The sequence below is a fragment of the Paramormyrops kingsleyae genome, chromosome 3, assembly GCF_048594095.1.
Source record: "Paramormyrops kingsleyae isolate MSU_618 chromosome 3, PKINGS_0.4, whole genome shotgun sequence".
NCBI classification, from domain to species: domain Eukaryota; kingdom Metazoa; phylum Chordata; class Actinopteri; order Osteoglossiformes; family Mormyridae; genus Paramormyrops; species Paramormyrops kingsleyae.
This window is the reverse complement of record NC_132799.1, coordinates 20,023,250-20,039,979: the sequence shown is the minus strand read 5'-3', so window position 1 is coordinate 20,039,979 and position 16,730 is coordinate 20,023,250. Positions and strand designations below refer to the sequence as shown.

At 43.7% G+C, this 16,730-nt stretch overlaps 1 protein-coding gene across 1 annotated transcript in view; it reads left to right on the top strand.

The window, feature by feature from the left end:
- The window catches only part of LOC140588201 (uncharacterized), a 30,183-nt gene that overhangs the window by 11,289 nt on the left and 2,164 nt on the right, over positions 1-16,730 (top strand). Inside the window, exons 3-7 of the mRNA XM_072709792.1 lie at positions 10,731-10,904; positions 14,483-14,627; positions 15,305-15,432; positions 15,660-15,784; positions 16,536-16,642. Of these exons, the coding sequence (XP_072565893.1) occupies positions 10,731-10,904; positions 14,483-14,627; positions 15,305-15,432; positions 15,660-15,784; positions 16,536-16,632 (669 nt within the window). The 3' untranslated portion in view covers positions 16,633-16,642. The remainder of the gene's footprint in view (positions 1-10,730; positions 10,905-14,482; positions 14,628-15,304; positions 15,433-15,659; positions 15,785-16,535; positions 16,643-16,730) is intronic.

Below are 16,730 nucleotides of genomic sequence, written 5' to 3'. Positions count from 1 at the left end.
ATTCAGAGATCTTTGTGGGGACCTGAAAAATGGTCCCCACAACGTCAAAATAACAGGTTTTTATCACAATGTGGAAGGCATTTGGTCCCCACAATGTAATATAAACCTAATCCACACACAGACACAGACACACGCACAAACACTTGCATTTGGTCCACATCTACAGTATAGTAGTAGTGCTCCAAATCATCCTCTCCTCTGTATCAGGCCACAAGTTCTGATCTATGTACATCACATCTGATATCCTCTTTTAATGATACATCCAGGGCAGCACCTCAGCACCTCGTGGCAAAACACCTGGTTCGAGAATCACCTAGAATAGATGCCTGCTTTGTTTGGTCTCTTTTTTATTTAATTTATTTTATATCATTTCGGTTTTACAATGCATTTTGTATGGGTCTTAATAGTACTGTAGTAAATTGTAGTCATTCAGTTTTGAATGTATGATTACAGTTTTTCCACAGTTACTTTGGTGCATTTCTCATAACGGATTTAACATTTGCATAACAGCGAGTGCATTTCTCAGAACATTTAGTGCAAATGGCAAAACATCATGGATGAGCAGCAAAATCAGGTAACCTCTTCAAAATCCTTAGTCCAAGCCTCAAAAGCAAGTACTTATGTCATTGAACATATCAGTGCCATCAAAATCCCAAGTCCATGAATCATCGTCCACGGACATGGCAGCCAAAATGTAAAGTCGAGTTATCAATATAAAATTGGCACAATCTAAACATTTTCTGATGCACAAAACATCTGAATGACAAAGGCAGGAAACATAAAAGTAAAACACACTGATTGCGGGAGATTGATTCAAGAAGAATATTTTATTGGTTGCACAGGTATATGGTGACATACCAGGCACTGCAACTGCAGTCTAGCAAGAAATGCATTTCAATGCCTCATGCATAACATATGAAATGAAAAAAAAAAACAATTACAAAATCAAAAAGGGAAACAATACATACATACTGAAACTCTAAATGCTTTCTACAATTGCAGCCGATCCTGTATATTGGGCCACATGTTCTCATCCACAACAACAGATATCTTCTTTTGCAATGCAGCGTGCAAAGAACCTCCTAGAATGTCTTATCCAGCCTCTAAAGGCGTCTGCTGTTATATCCCCACATGAAGCTTCCATGGCAGCAGCAGTATTTGTGTATGTGGGCTACGGTCATATACCTTCCACCTCCAAGCTGAGAAGAACTCCTCAACTGGGTTGAGGAATGGGGAATATGGTTGTAGGAGTTCCTGGGGCAGTTGGCAACCCATTCGCTGATTGGGTTGGAGTGATGGAAACTCATATTACGACAAATGATCACATACTTTGGTACATTTTCCTGACCAATCTCCTTTTTAGGAATGAGATCCCTATAGAGGGTGTTCAAGAAGGTCAGCAGATGTTGGGTGTTGTATGGCCCCACAAGAGGGATGCGAGTGTGGACCCCATTGTCCGAAATAGCCGCACACATGGTGATGTTCCCACCCCAAAACCTGGCATATCAACAGTAGCTTTCTGTCCAATCAGATTACACCTATGTCTCCTTCCTTTGGCCAAGTTGAAGCCAGTCTCATCCATGTATATGAAAATGGTGCAGAAATCATTAGTATTGTGAATACATGCCAAAATTGTTTTATAGAAACCTATAAGATACACTCGATAGCCAATGATATCTTGTTCAATACTTTTGACTGCAATGACTTGCACAATGACAAAACGACAAGTTTGTCTGGAGTGTAAGACTATGCAAAAGAGGGCTAGCACAAAGCATTTTGAGCATCATGACATACAGTAAGCAACCGCTGATGTATGATATAGCTGAGAATTGCACATAAGCAACTGCCTGAGAGCACTAAAGCAATTGCAAAATGACGAAAACAACCAGAAATTGCTGTTATGATCTGCACAACTGACTAGAGGTTGTGGGAATTGAACGAGCAGTTTTGAAAACTTCCATTCTGTTGTGAGAAATGCATCAAAGCAACTGAGAAAAACTGTAAACCCAGTTTCATCAATGTATATAAACTCATGTGGGAATTCCTCAGCACCCATTTGCAAAAGTCTCTGAAATACAGTGAAAGGCAACATTGTGTAGTTTAATATTGGTCTATCATACAGTAAATTTACATGCAAAAAAGTAATGCATGCAGTACATTGTCAGCGTGCGGGGCAAGCGAGCCGGAAAGCAGGGGAGAGGAGCCAGTAGGTAGGGCAAGACGGGGATTTAATCAGACGACAGGCATGAACACCAAGACAATACAATGACGGAACTGGGGACTAAATACAGGAGACAGGCTAAGGGTAACAAAGCACAGGTGAGAACAATCAGGGAATCACATGAGGTAACGAGGTGGGCGTGGCACACATCGGGATCGAACGGAGCGGATCGTGACATACATACTGTAATACTACAAAAAATGAAAAATACTTACCTCCACGTACTTTTGCCACAGGTCTTTCATCTTCTCTGAATTTCTTTCAAACAGCAGTTGATAAAACTGTTTAATTTGAACTTACAGTTTTTTCCAATCATTTTCACACTTGTCTCAATATCATGTCTATTTTTTCAAAACACTTCACACTGAGAACTTTACAAACATGCACCTGAGCATATTAGTTAACTTTCGGTGCAAAATGCACTAAAACCACCAAAACACTTCACATTTCACCCAAAAGTGACCCATGCTGCTAAAACTATACTGTAGCACATGCACTCTCTCATAAGACGACTTTGTCACACAAAGTACAATGCATGAAAAAACACAAACAACTTGAAACACTGCAAAATGCATACAGTATATATGATGTGTTGTTGTATCCTATATTTTCACACAATGTTTATTGCAAAATAAAAGAAAAACATTTGACTTTTCTTACAGTAAACATTGTAATACAAATACTACAGTAAATTCACTTGCGCAAATACACTGGAAAAGAAAAATACATTACAACCACCTACTGAAAGTACATTACATACAATACAAAAAAAAAAAAAAAAAAACGCCAAATAGCAAAGTTTCACTGTATACAGTCAAGTATACTGTTGACCTGGCCTGATCCATCCGGTCCTTTGCATTTGGCCATAAATTTTCATCGACATCACACCAAATATTTTCTCTTGCAATATACTGAGGAAAAAATCTCTTTGAGTGCCTTATCCAGCTCTGGATGTCCTCCACATGGATGTTCATACACCCAGCAGCCATTGCATCTAAAAATGGCATCTCATCATGTGGCCGATGGTCATATACCTTCCATCCCCATGCAGAAAAAAATTCTTGAATGGGGTTGAGGAATGGAGAGTATGGTGGCAAGAATAATGACATCATCCTGGGATGGGCAATAAACCACTCTGTGACTTGGCGGGAATGATGAAAGGCCACATTGTCCCACACAATCACAAATACTGGTAAATTCTTCCTCTCCCTCTTCTGGGAGGAAAATGCTAAATCCTACAGTAGTGGGTTACAGTAAAGACAAACATGCACCGATGCATCAGTTTTTTTCCTGGAGACTTTCCTCAAATGACACCACTACAGTAATATACACATCAATCAAATGCCTTCAGTCAGAATGCTCTAAATAGTGTATAGTACCTGTTGCTTTGCCTGAAAATCCTGACAATTGATGCCTCTGTGGATCTAGGCAGGTGGGGTTGAACTCTTAGACCCGCTTTCCTCAGAGACAGACCATGATTTACAACAATTACTGTGGCTCTGATTTCATCAGTAACCATGGTTCTTCCTCTTCCTCTCTGTTGATTTCTTCTTGCTCTTCCTCTGCCTCTTGCAGCATCCATTTTCCACTAGCTAAAGAAAAATGGCAATGGAAAATGCCAATCCAAAGATTTGCACATATGGCAAATTGCCACTAACCACACAAATTCCTAGATAGGTGCTTAGCTGAAATTACAGGCAGGTGTGTGTTTTCATCCAGCTTTCCAACTTCAAGCATTGTAAAATGCTTGGTGGTGATCTAGGGGGATGGTGGTGGTCTAGTAGTTAGGGATCTGGCTGGGCTCCCATTAGGAACACCGGAAGCTTGTGAGTTCACTCCCAGGGGGTGCCACCATTGTGCCCCTGAGCAAGGCGCTTGACCCCAACTTGCTCCAGGGGGACAGTCCCTGTACAGTAGTTACCGTGCTTCACTATAAGATGCTTTTGATAAAAGTGTCTGCTAAATGAATAAATGTAAATGTTGTACTGTAATATATGTGTTGCCATACCCATTATTTTTGCACAGAATACATTGTGTTGCAAAAAGGAAAGGGACACTCCATGGCCTCATTTGTATAAATGGTAACAAAGCAGCAAACAAAAACAAAATTACAAAATTTCTGCTAGAAGCATAATTATTTGTGTTAGTGCAAGTGTATAGTGTCCTTTGTCTGTCAAAATGCAGCATATTTCAGTTTACAGTGCTCTATATTTCATTAGGTTTTGACCTGAAAGTTAACTGAAAGTTGAACAGATTATCTAAACGTCTGAAAAATCGGCTGTAGTTGTACAAAGTTTTGCTGGTGGCAAATACTGACTGAGAGAAATATTCATGAAATTTGGGGGAAGTGGTGATTGAATGCATATTGTGTCAAAGCAGTGCAAAAGTATACATAGTTTAGCTCACATGGTCCAATGGCATGGTGCATGTGTTAAGTGTTTTGAAAAAGGGGACATGGTATTGAGACATGCATTAAAATGATTGGAAAAAACTGTAAATGTCCAAATTACTGATGCCACTGTGTATTTGCTGAGATTTGGTTGAACTCTGTGTCCAGCCCCCCACAGTGTTAGTCCATGGTTTATTACGTGGTTCACTAGTGTAGCACGAATTTTATTTGATAAATTCAGTCTTCTGTAAAATATTTTTGTGTTTCTTTCTTTGTAAATCACAAAAGGAATGTTCTGTAATTTCACTGCAGTAAGACATAAAGGCTATTAAAATATACTATAACATGGTTTGTTCATTCCTGGGCATTTTACAGAGTGAAGTGTTCTGTTTTGTAATACAATGTTTGTGAAGAATGAAATCAGAGTTATTTTACAGAGGATCCTTTACTGAAGATATATAATCTATTTTATGTAATGCTGTCTGTTGTTAGTGTTTTGTAGGTCATTCTTTTGTGTGTGATATAGTGTTCTTCCAGAAAGAACTGAAGGGCTGATGTTTTGGTGGTATGAGTCTATTTTGAGACATGGATTAACTGTTTTCGTGGCTGCAGTGCATTTTGGAGGAAAGATTAATTGTTTGGCCAAGCTGTGCGTTGGTGCTGCACACTGTATGAAGAGTTTTCAAAAAGTGGCTTCAGTATTGATGCTTGTTAGCAATAATAAAAAAAACCCTGCCAATCGCAGTCTTTATTACACCACTGCCTCAATGGCACCTTTCATGGCAGAACAACAGTCCAGCTGTTGAAACCGTGGCCCCAAGTACAGTTACTGTAACCCCAATGGAGGCATCCACAATCAAAGGGGAAGCATCTGAGAGGATTGTATTGAGCAGATTTATGGTCTAGATCATATGTGTCAGACTCTAGTCCTGGGGGGCCGGAGCCCTGCACATTTTTGGGTTGCCCCTCATTTAACACACCTGATTCAATTTCTTGTGCTAATTACCACATAGCTGTTGAGCTGAATCATGTGTGGTGGAACAGGGAAAGAACTAAGTTACACAGGGCTCCGGCCCTCCAGGACTGGAGTTTGACACCCCTGGTCTAGATGATGCTGTGGTGTAAAGTGGGATGAGGGTGCCATGCATCTCCTGCCCTGGGGTCACACAGGGTGGTACAGCTAGTAAGCCCTGTATTATTTGCATTTAGAATGCGCTAGTGCAGTGGTCACCAACCCTGCTCCTGGAGATCTAACTCCCTGCAGAGCTTAGGTGCAGTTCTAATTTAATGCACCTGATGCAGGGCTGGTGACCGCTGGGCTAGTGGGAGTCTGGCTGCAGCCATCGCAAGCTGCACATGACAATGCAGCACCTGACTGCACTGAGCAGCTGCGTAGATGGTAACTGTGAAGACTGCACAGATGTCTGAGCAGACCTCTAGGGCCATGCTCTCCTGCCTCACGTGCAGGCACCTTACCTGGTCACACAGTACAGGTGTCAGATTGCTCAAATTACTGGCATTTTTACCCAAATAAAGATCCTTTGATGGTCCTGTGTGCTGAGGGGGAATGGTGGCAGTGGTCTGGGGGCCCTGCGGTATGCTTTCTGCTGGCCGGCTGTGCTGACAGGTGGCTTGGTCTGTGGGTCCGGCCTTTATCATCACCTGTCACTAGAGCTAATAAGACCATTCTGGGGCAGAGCAGACTCAGCTCTGCTCAGAGAGAGACCTTCGGCGGGCCCTGCCAGCCGGCCTCCTCCTGCCTACATGTACTTTTCAAAGGCTCCCTAATCTGATTGGTCTGTGGGTTGTGACTATGACACAGGGAAACCGAAGTGAATGTTCCCAGAGAACAGAAGGACATATCTCATCCGCCAGGATCTCAGCCAGCACTGCAGATGAAATGGGAGGAAAATCACACACAGACTCATTAATGAGAAGTATGAAAACAGTGAGGATAGACAGCACAGAGTTATGTAAACATCAGGGGCTGATTTTTGACAATGTTATCTGAGTACCTGCCCACTTCCTTCAAGATGAGTTCAAAGCTTTTTTGCAGCTCAGTGAGGGATGTACTTACAGCCTGAAATATAGTGAGACATTAAGGAAGGGTTATGAGCACCAAACATCACCATGTGCCGAAGGCTACAGGTTCTTCCAAATTCTGCAGCTGCAGTGAATAAAGCCAGACATATAAAACACATCACATCATGGGGGGAGTGTGCTCAGGCAGAGACATCATACTTGCAATTTAAGAGACGGGTGGTAAACATGCTGGGTGACACCAGCCCCCTAACTTGAAGTTCTCAGATAACAAGTGGCATGAACATGATCACAAATTTCGGTGATGGTCTCAGCCGAGCTTCAAAACATCAACAGTGCTCAGAACATTCAGAGCAACTGTCTCCAAACAAAGCAATCTTGGTGCTGACTGACAGGCTCACGGCATGTGAATGGCAGCCAAAACCCTCACAGCAGACAGATCGTTTGCATCTATAACCTATAACCTGTTAAAAAAAAAAAACAATCAAATAAGGTATTGCAGCGATAAACAGCCAATTACAGGCATAAAAAACAGATGCTGTATTATGATTCTGTTATATTATTTTATAATAATTCTTTCACTGTTTTGAGAATGCCAGATATTCGGAATAACAAATCAGAACCGATTTGTGGAAAGCGCTGAACAAAGATAATAGATTCAGAGCATTTAATCAGTGATATACATCTGGGAGGCCTTTTGTAGACACTGTACTCTATTCATAGATGATAGCAACTATCATGACTTCACCACCCATCTATGTGTTAATAGTGTAGAAGTGATAAATATGGTGAGTAATAGCTTAGGCACGCTACCATATCTCAGTCATGCTCCCGCATCTCAAGCTCACTGCCATATGCCAGGCTCACTCCTGTATGTCAGGCACACTTCCATATCTCCAGTATGCTCCTGTATCTCAGGCTCACTCTCGTATCTCAGACACGCTTCCGTATGTGAGGCACAGCCCCATATCTCATGCATAATCCCGTATCTCAGGCACGCTCCCGTATCTCAGGCACCCCCCTGTATCTCAGGCATGCTCCCGTATCTCAGGCCCCCTCCCATATCTCAGGCTCACTCCTATATCTCAGACACCTTTCTGTATCTCAGGCACGCTTCCTTATCTCAGGCAGCCTCCTGTATCACAGGCATGGTTCAATATCTCAAGCACGGTCCTGTATCTCAGGCACAGTGCCATATCTCAGGCATGCTCCTACATCTCAGTCACCTTTCTGCATCTCAGGCACAGTGCCATATCTCAGACATGTTCCCATATCTCAGGCATGATTTCATGTTTCAGGCATGCTTCCTCATCTCAGGCTCACTCCCATGTCTCAGACATGCTCCAGTATCTCAGGCACCCTCCCGTATATCAGACTCACTCCCATATCTCAGGCTCGCTCCCGTATATCAGGCACCCTCCTATATCTCAGGCATGCTTCCTCAGCTCAGCCTCACTCCCTTATTTCAGGCATGCTCCCGTATCTCAGGCACATTGCTGTATCTCAGGCTTGCTCTCATATCTCAGGCACCCTCCCATATCTCAGGCACCCTCCTGTATCTTTGTTACGCTCCCATATTTCAGGAACTCTTTTGTATCTCTCAGTCCAGACAACATCTGGCGTCCCATTCCTGTAGAGTATAGTCATGCTTGGAAAACAGGCAGTGGAAATATCCATCAACAGGTTAGAGTAGAACTCACACTTTCCATCATTATCTCAGAAATTCACAGCATCATTTGTAGTATCCAAGTTTTCAACAAATGCCTGAGCATAATACATAAATTGTACAGTAATTTGTATTTGTACCTTATCTACTACTGTTTATTTGCAATCAAAGCTCAGTCACATGTCTTTAGTCATAGTGAAGTGATACAACATGTTGCATTTTTACTAAAGGTGTCATGTCATGCCCACGGTGCATGCAAAGCTATGGGACAGGATGTCAGGCTGGTGAGAGGCCCAGTGAGTCAGTCATGGCTCAGCAATTTGCCCAGACCAAACAGTACCTCCCCAGAGGAAGAGAGGTGCAAGGAAGGGCCTTAAGGATCCTAAGCTGAGGCAGTGATATGATCACACAGGAAGTGTCCTTGACAGCTTCCTGCCTGCTTGAGTTCTCATGCCTTCTCCATGTACAGCTTGAGGCCAAGTGGCTGTTTGGCCTCTTTGTGGCTAAAGGCACACAGCAGCAGAACTCACTCTGTAACATCAACTCTACAGTGACCAGTACCGCACTGTTAGAAGAGCAAAGCAGGGCACCACATCCCTGGAGACAGCAAAAGCCCTGTTTTGTGGGAGGCAGGCTGGAAATCACCGTGGGACGCAGGATGCATGTTGGGGCAGTGTGGGAGCGTGATATTACCTCCAGCTGATGCCTTAATTGGCACCTTCTCGGCTCCAAAATGTTCGCCCTTTCACCAAAAAAAATTAAAAAACCTCCTTTCACCAAAAACAAGTCACAAAAGACACAGTAAACAAAAATCATAGTGATAGTGAGTACTTACTTGTTTTTTTGGTCTTTCCATGTCTGGGTTTCAGTTTCCCTGGAAATGGCATGGGTGGATCATGGTCCTGTGAGGTCCAATGGCACCTGCCCCCTCTCATGGTATACATCAGTACAGTGTATATACCACATAAAGTGTCCGGATTCTGCTCCACTATGAAGGCCTTATGTTTTAGCTAGCCTGCTGTATTGTAGCTTGCTAGGTCTAGATCTAGCTAACTGTATTTGACGCGTTACAAAGCTAGAATTATTAGCCATTATTTCTAAAGGTGTGTTTTGGATTAACAACGAAACTACTGCAACATAGCATGAAAATGCTGAACTTTTTGTTTAGCACTAATAACTGTCTAGCTGGGATGATGACCACATCCTCATAGCTAGCTAGCTAATGACATTGACGTGTATGCTAACGTACTGTAATTTTTAACTACTAAACAGTGAGTAAAGTAAATGAAGAAGAGCCTAATGTTACATTTCCAGGTTACACTGAAGACCAAAGATGTAAATCATCACTAATTATGTTTTTGCTAGCTTCCTACAGTATGTTTTGACTTGTTAGGTAACTTTATCACCTAGCTAGCATTATTAGCTTGTGTCTACAGTAAGTGACAGAGGGAGGTAATCCAGGCATGGATGACACACAGATTTTCACATTCAGCACAGGCTGTTTGACTTTCAAAAGTGCCAGTTACTGTGTAAAGTTAAACATAAAAAACCGTGAAACAAAAAAAAATGGAAAACAAATGTGTTGATTTAGCTGGGTGTCAGCAGAGAGTAACTACCTCTGCAAACCCGGTGACACCAGGCCAATCCATCTATGAGCAGCTGTCATTTCTGCTGCGGTGGCTTGTTCCCAGCATCCCCTTAAAAAGAGACACATGATGTCACCGCCGTCATCCACATTGTTAGACTCAAGCTCCATGTATTCTGGAGGGACAGGAATTGAGTTAACTTCCTGCTTTTGTTGGGCCACTTTTTATAATGTGACTATTGTATAAATATGCCTCAAAAATTCCCTTTTTTTCTATAAACCATGAACGCACCTTCCAGCTGGTGCTGCTCTCTGTTCTCACCCCTGCTCCTGGTGAGGAACAAAGTAGCTGACTCACTTCGATACCCCACAGGTAACTTTAATCCTGAATCACAAGGCAGCCCCAACAGACCTGCTTCCAGGGTTCAGGTGGAGGTGGAGGGGGGCAGCAGTAGCACAGGCAGGACCTGCTGATTTACAACCTTCCCCTGGTCTAGGGGGGAATTCCACTGTGACACCAGCTCTCTTATCTTTTCAATAGGACTGTACCATACAGTAACAAGAAGCTTGCAGTGTTGTCTTCCATGCTGAAATTCCCACACAGCCCCCCGCCTTCCCTTATTGGAATTTAACAGGCATGTTTGTGCCAGAGTTATGAGAAATGTGTTTGATCCAATCCTGTGGCCAAACTTTATTTAAATAATGTCATTGTGTGGTAATGGAGGCTGGGCCTCCACTGGTAACAGTGAAAGATCTCCTCCCCTCCAGTAGCTCTTAACAGAGATCTTTGACCTCATAACCCTTCACTTCCTTTCTCCTTACATCCCAGATCCAGCAGGCAAAGGGCACTGCAGAAGGGTCAGGGCCGAGCTCTGGCCTGCGCTACCTGGAGCATATTTGCCAGCTCATTGAGAAGATTGGCCAGCTGCAGGAGCACAACCTGAGGCTCCAGAGACAGCTCAGCAGCCTACAGAAGGAGAGCAGGAGTCAGAGAAACAAAGAGGTATGGTGCCCACCCTATGAGTTTCAGAGAAGCTATAGTCATTCAGGCATTCGCCAGAGTACAGAATATATGGAGGGAGGGATTGAAGTAGAAGGAAGAGTGGAGGGAGAGAAAGAATAAGGAGGATGACAGGAGGGAGGGAGAGAAGGAGAGGGAAGAGAGGATGAGGGAACAATGGCACAAGAAATGAGCAAGAAGGAAGTAAGACAAATGGGTCTCGAACTGCACCGGAGAATGAATAAAAAAAAGACATTCTGTACCAAATTTTATTTCAATAAAAAGATGGGTTGTTCTCTAGCAGTTCTTATTTCAATGCAGTCTCGTTATATAGCAAAGGACTTACAGTACAAGGTTTGTTGGTTAATAAAACCAATGAATGACAGAAGATGCCCTGGATGAGTATGACTGAACATGTACAATGAGCCTTTGAGTGTCAGCCGCACCTGGGTTAGTCGTTTCTGCCAGCTGTGAGTTTGAGCTTTAAAGCACCCTTCCACATTCCACACTTCAAAAAGTAGGAGGATCATGGGAATGTGGCTAAGGCTGCATGCAGGGCTGAGACCCACCTGATTGTCCTCAACCATGTTCTCTGGGGTTCCAGCAGGTGGCAGAGTATGCAGAAACACTGCGCTGACACCACCTTTCTCATATGACATGTTGGTGATCATCTCCACACATGGGGTTTCTCAATATGCATACTTGACTGTATTTATGTTCTCGTGTACCCATTTGTCATTATCTTCTATTGCCAAAAACCAGTTCCAAAACTCAAGAACAGAAGTACAGGGGAAGGAAAAAATCCCTGAATGTTGTTCTTGCCCATCCTCAAATATCAAGGATGCACTGTTTGCATCCTCACCGAATGAGACCAATCTCATGATTCATTGTACCCCAAGTTTGTTCTTGGGAGGCAGCCGGTCTTGTCAGGACCACAAGTACGATCTTTGCTGTTCTTGGTACTGAGAAACACTCACAGCCTGAGACTGGAATTTTCTCCTGGCTGCGACTGGGTAAGAGGAGCATTATTAACGGGCGGGATGTGTATGAGAGAGGAAGCCATCCACAGTTGGAATTGCGGATGCTTGCCTGCTCTGGAGAACACAGAGCTGCATTCCTGTTGTTCCTTTCCAGGATGCAGAGTTACAGGGTTGTCGTGATCATGTTTCCTGAGGGAAGATCACCCTCCTTTGTCTGCTAATTGTACACACATATGGGAAGCTCTTCAGAGATGGACATGTCTGTGTAAAGAGAGCCACCAGCCTGCTTAGTTCAGTGATTCAGCTGAGAGCCTTGCCTTGCCCTCAGAATGTGGGAAGCGTCCACATGACTCCAGTATAACGGGGGAGATCTGTTAGATGAACCAGAACAAACCATTTGGAGTAATCAATAGTCATCCATCACACTGTTTACTCCATTACTCAGGAAGTGCAAACATTCAGAGATTATGTAACTGAAAGCAGGGTAAGCAGCCTAAGACTAATTGGCCCTTCCAGCAGAAACAGCACTGCATTCCATAATTAAATTGAATTGTAGGTGAAAGGCAACTTCACCATGATTAAGAGAAATCAGGTTTCATGCAAACAGGAAACATTTTAAGTCTTACAGTATTTCTGCTTTGCATCATTTGTCAAATGACAATTGTCATGGATGGGCAGACTGGAGATTCGGGAGCAGGCATCGGGGCAAACAAAAAGGAATTTATTTGGAGTGGTTGAACAGAACTGGAAAGGAAACAGGATCTAGGGAGGCTAGGGCATAGGAGACAAGGAGATATGACTTCAATGAGAGAATTGGGGAATACAAGACTGGGACTAACGAGTGAGCAGACAAGAGGCAGCTGGGAGTGATTAACATGAAGACAGGAACGAGAGGTGAGATGAACAAGCACCAGGCATGGCTTGTTAGAGTCATGCCAGGGAGGAGACAGGAGGGTCAGGGCGACATAGTAGGCAGGACATGACAACAATTATTGTTTACAAAACAATTAGTGTATTGCCCACACCATAACGTAACTTCTGCCCCGCAGAACATAATTTCTCATTATTTCACACAAATTTTCAAATGTTTTAGTACATATATATTAATTGTTTTGTACAATTGTCATCATTTGGCACAATTTTCAGTTGCTTTAGTCTTGTTAGTCAAAATAGATTATATAGTTTCCCATTGTAATAATTTTATACCCAAAACTATACATGCATGTAATCATCGTTAGTCACTACGTGCAAAACAGTTAACCTAGCTATCAGAATTATATATTTCATAAATTGCAGTGATACAGTGTTGTTGTGTTTTTGGTTCGTACATTACATGATTTTGTTGCCCTTTTGATATTGATGTTGTTTGCTTTCTCTTGCCAATATACTTTACATACTGTAATGTAGAACCTTTTAATTACATGAATAAGTAGCAGTTTGCTAAAGAAAAATCATCAATTAGTGAGATTGAGAAGGTGGGACCCGACTATCATTCAGAATTTTGGAGCTCAGGAGCATACTTTAAACTGACATATTGACAATATATCTAAGCATTACGACTGTCATGGTTAAAATGATGCAGATTGAACTTTTCAATTTGGTAGCACTGACTAATTCATTGGTGGAATTATTTGTTACAGGCTTTTGCAGCTGAACCATAGTGTTGTGCTATATGCATGAACTGTTTTGAGAAATGCTCTTATAGTATTGAGAATGTTAAATATGTTTCATGAAATGCATCAAAGCAATCAAAAAACTGTAACAGAGCCTTGGATCCAGGGGTACCTCAGAGTTCCTAGAGTTTGGTGGGTAACATGAAGGCCACAAGATTGTGGCTCCATCACCTCAGTGTGGCACAAAGCCCTGAATTCCAAGTACGCTGCTCAACCACAACAATGCAGACCATCAGTGGAGAGGTGACGTCCTATACTGGCGTTCTGCAACCTCTGACAAGACACAAGGCAGTCCAAACTCTCAAGGCTAAACATTTGGCTTCTCTTTTAATCATAATTCATGTTTAATGATTTATTTGTTGTCCTTCAGCTGCTGTGTGTTTATCCATCAGCTCATTTTCATTCTAATGATCTAATAAATACTCTGGCTGCTGCTACTGCAGCCCAAACCAGATGATGCTGGTGTGTGGAGCACTTTACAGACAATGCTAACCTAGAGCAGATGTTGGATGGGCCGGATCTGTGCTGCCAATGCTCATTCCACAGCACAGAGTGAATAGCAGGGGGACCTTTTCTGCTCTGCTTGGATTAGCAAAGCTTTTCTGCATTTCTTCTGAGTGCCATTGTAGTACTTTGGCCTTTGAAATTGGGCAGATCTGTTGGGTTGCCCACTGTAGCACAAAAAAATACGGGTCTCGTAACCTGTAAAAACAACAACACTGCTGGTGAAGCTGGATGGCAGCCAAGGTGTCCACATCAGCCTCCAATGAAGGTTTCCTCAAATCAGAGTATGGCGTTCTAGGGTTCAAGGGTAAATACAGTGACAGGAAGTGACATACACTGACACATCCCACCTGACCTCAGGGTATGGAGCATAGGAATAGGCTCACCACAGCTGACCTCCCTGTTCCCCCCTTGGTTCCCCCAGGACTATGTCCTCCAGCGCTGCTGCTGTGGTGCTGTCAGCCTGGGCTTCCAGGAGAACAAGAGGCATTCAAGCAGCCTAACGGCATCCAGCGGAGCACTGTCCGACCTGTCCACCATTCCGGAGGTCTCACGCCACAGCCTCAGAGGTGAGTCAGCACCCCTAAACTGTGCCTGGGACATCCAGTGAGCCAATCGCCATGTCTATCACTGACTGCGGGAAATCCAGTGAGCCAGTCACCATGCCTATCACTGACTACAGGACATCCAGTGAGCCAGTCACCATGCCTATCACTAACTGCAGGACATCCAGTGAGCCAATCACCATGCCTATCACTGAGCTTGGGTTGAAACAGCAGAACAAGTAGAGGTTTAGAATGCATATCCTGTTTATCCCCAGCCGCTCACCCTACCAGCACATCCCCACTGTCACCTAAGCCATTTCCCTGAAACCTTTCTGCCTGCTTTGTTTTTGGATTAGCTCACATTGAAGTATATGGGCAGGTCTTACAAAAATGCTCATATTTACTATCATAATTCCTGGATGGCTGGCATCTTGCTTGTGAAGCTTGTGCCCAGTGGCCCTGCTGATTCCAGTATCCTCCTGTGGTCCACCCAAGAAGAAACCCAAGTGGCAGGAAAGATGTCTTCCTTACACCAAGATAACAGTGGGGCAGAGGGAGGGGACGCTGCTGGAAAGTAGGGGGAGGTCTCCTAGGACTGTTGATGCATATCGAGTCAAGGGGGGAGGGTGGGACCTCTGTTTATTTCCCGCTTTCTCTGCTCCCTCCATGACTAAACAAGATGGTATCTCATTTCTGCACAGAGGGTGAGGGTAGATGCCACCCTGTGGTGTCCTTGAGGAGTAAAGAGTTCAACAGGAGGAGCTTTACGGAAGGGGAGACCAGGTACTTCTGTGACAGCAGCGAGGGGATCTCTGTACCTCACAGGCGGGTAAGTAAAATATCATTTAGAGCATCACTGACAAAAACAATCCGCTGAATTCTGTGCAAATCTGTCTTTATTAGTAACCTAACTTCAAGTTCCTTATCAAGGACAAAAAAAAAAAACAAGTTTCCATCACAGCATTCCTGTTGCACGCAGACATGGAAATTGTAGCTTCCTTTGGCCATGACACCATTAAATGCTGATCTGTACGACCCCCACCCTCTATCCCCCAGGCAAACGAGAACCATCACATGTGGGGCAGGATGAAGGAGATTGTGAAGAAGACCAAGTTGAGAAATCACAGCCGGCTGAGCTTATCCTCCAGCTCCCTGAAGAGTTCATGCCCCCAGCTATACCGGTAGGGCTTGGCACTTTGGTGTATTCCTTAAAGTATTTATAGGAAATTATCCATGTCGGGTTTGAGCTGCACCAGGATGCTCTCCTCTCTGCTAAAGGTCTCACCAAGCAGCCAAACACAGGCGTCTTCCTTTGTGCCAGAACTTCCTTCCAGAAAATGGAAGGCAACCAAAACATCCATAAATCAACAAACTGCTGGGAATTCAGTTTGGCTAACAAGTTACCGTATGTGCTGAACTGTGGATGGCTCTAACATGGAATCCCAGTGAGTTGTATGGCATGGGACCCTCTCATGGTGTCCCACATGGAGTGGAAGTTAGTTTCTAATCCCTGGGAGGAAGGTGGGCGGTATGTGAGAGGGTGAGGTTCACTCTCCATCACCCAGAGAATGGTGGGTGCCTAGGAATGACTGGTGAAGGGTTGTCAGGTTTTAGGTATGTGGGGGAGTGTTTTAGTACTCTCGGTGCTTACAGAGGCCTCAGCACAGATACTCGAGCTATGCAGAGTCTGGCACATGAGTGGTCTTCTCACTGTCAGAGGATGGCAGGAGGAATGAAAAAGAATGCGTGATATAGTGTAATGCGTGGGAGTGGGAATGGGAGCTGCCGGCGGGACAGGACGCCTGAATACTTCTGATACCTGGGCTCCCAACACAGCCATATTGTGCTATTTCATCCTGTGGAATTATGGGTAGCTGCGCTCCTGGATAGTTTAGTAGCAATTCTCATGTAGCTTTTTGTGGTCCCTTACAGCCCTGACCTGGGACCAGTGGAGTTACCCCGAAGGAACAGGAATTCAATGATTGTTTTGGGGAATCAAACCAAACTGGACTTCCTCTGGCCCCACTAATGTCATCCGGGTGAGTCAAAGTGTCATTTAGCGGCACATCAGCTGAGTGTTGTTAGAAGTGAACTCCTAAAATGAGGGCTTTGTTTGTCATCATTTCA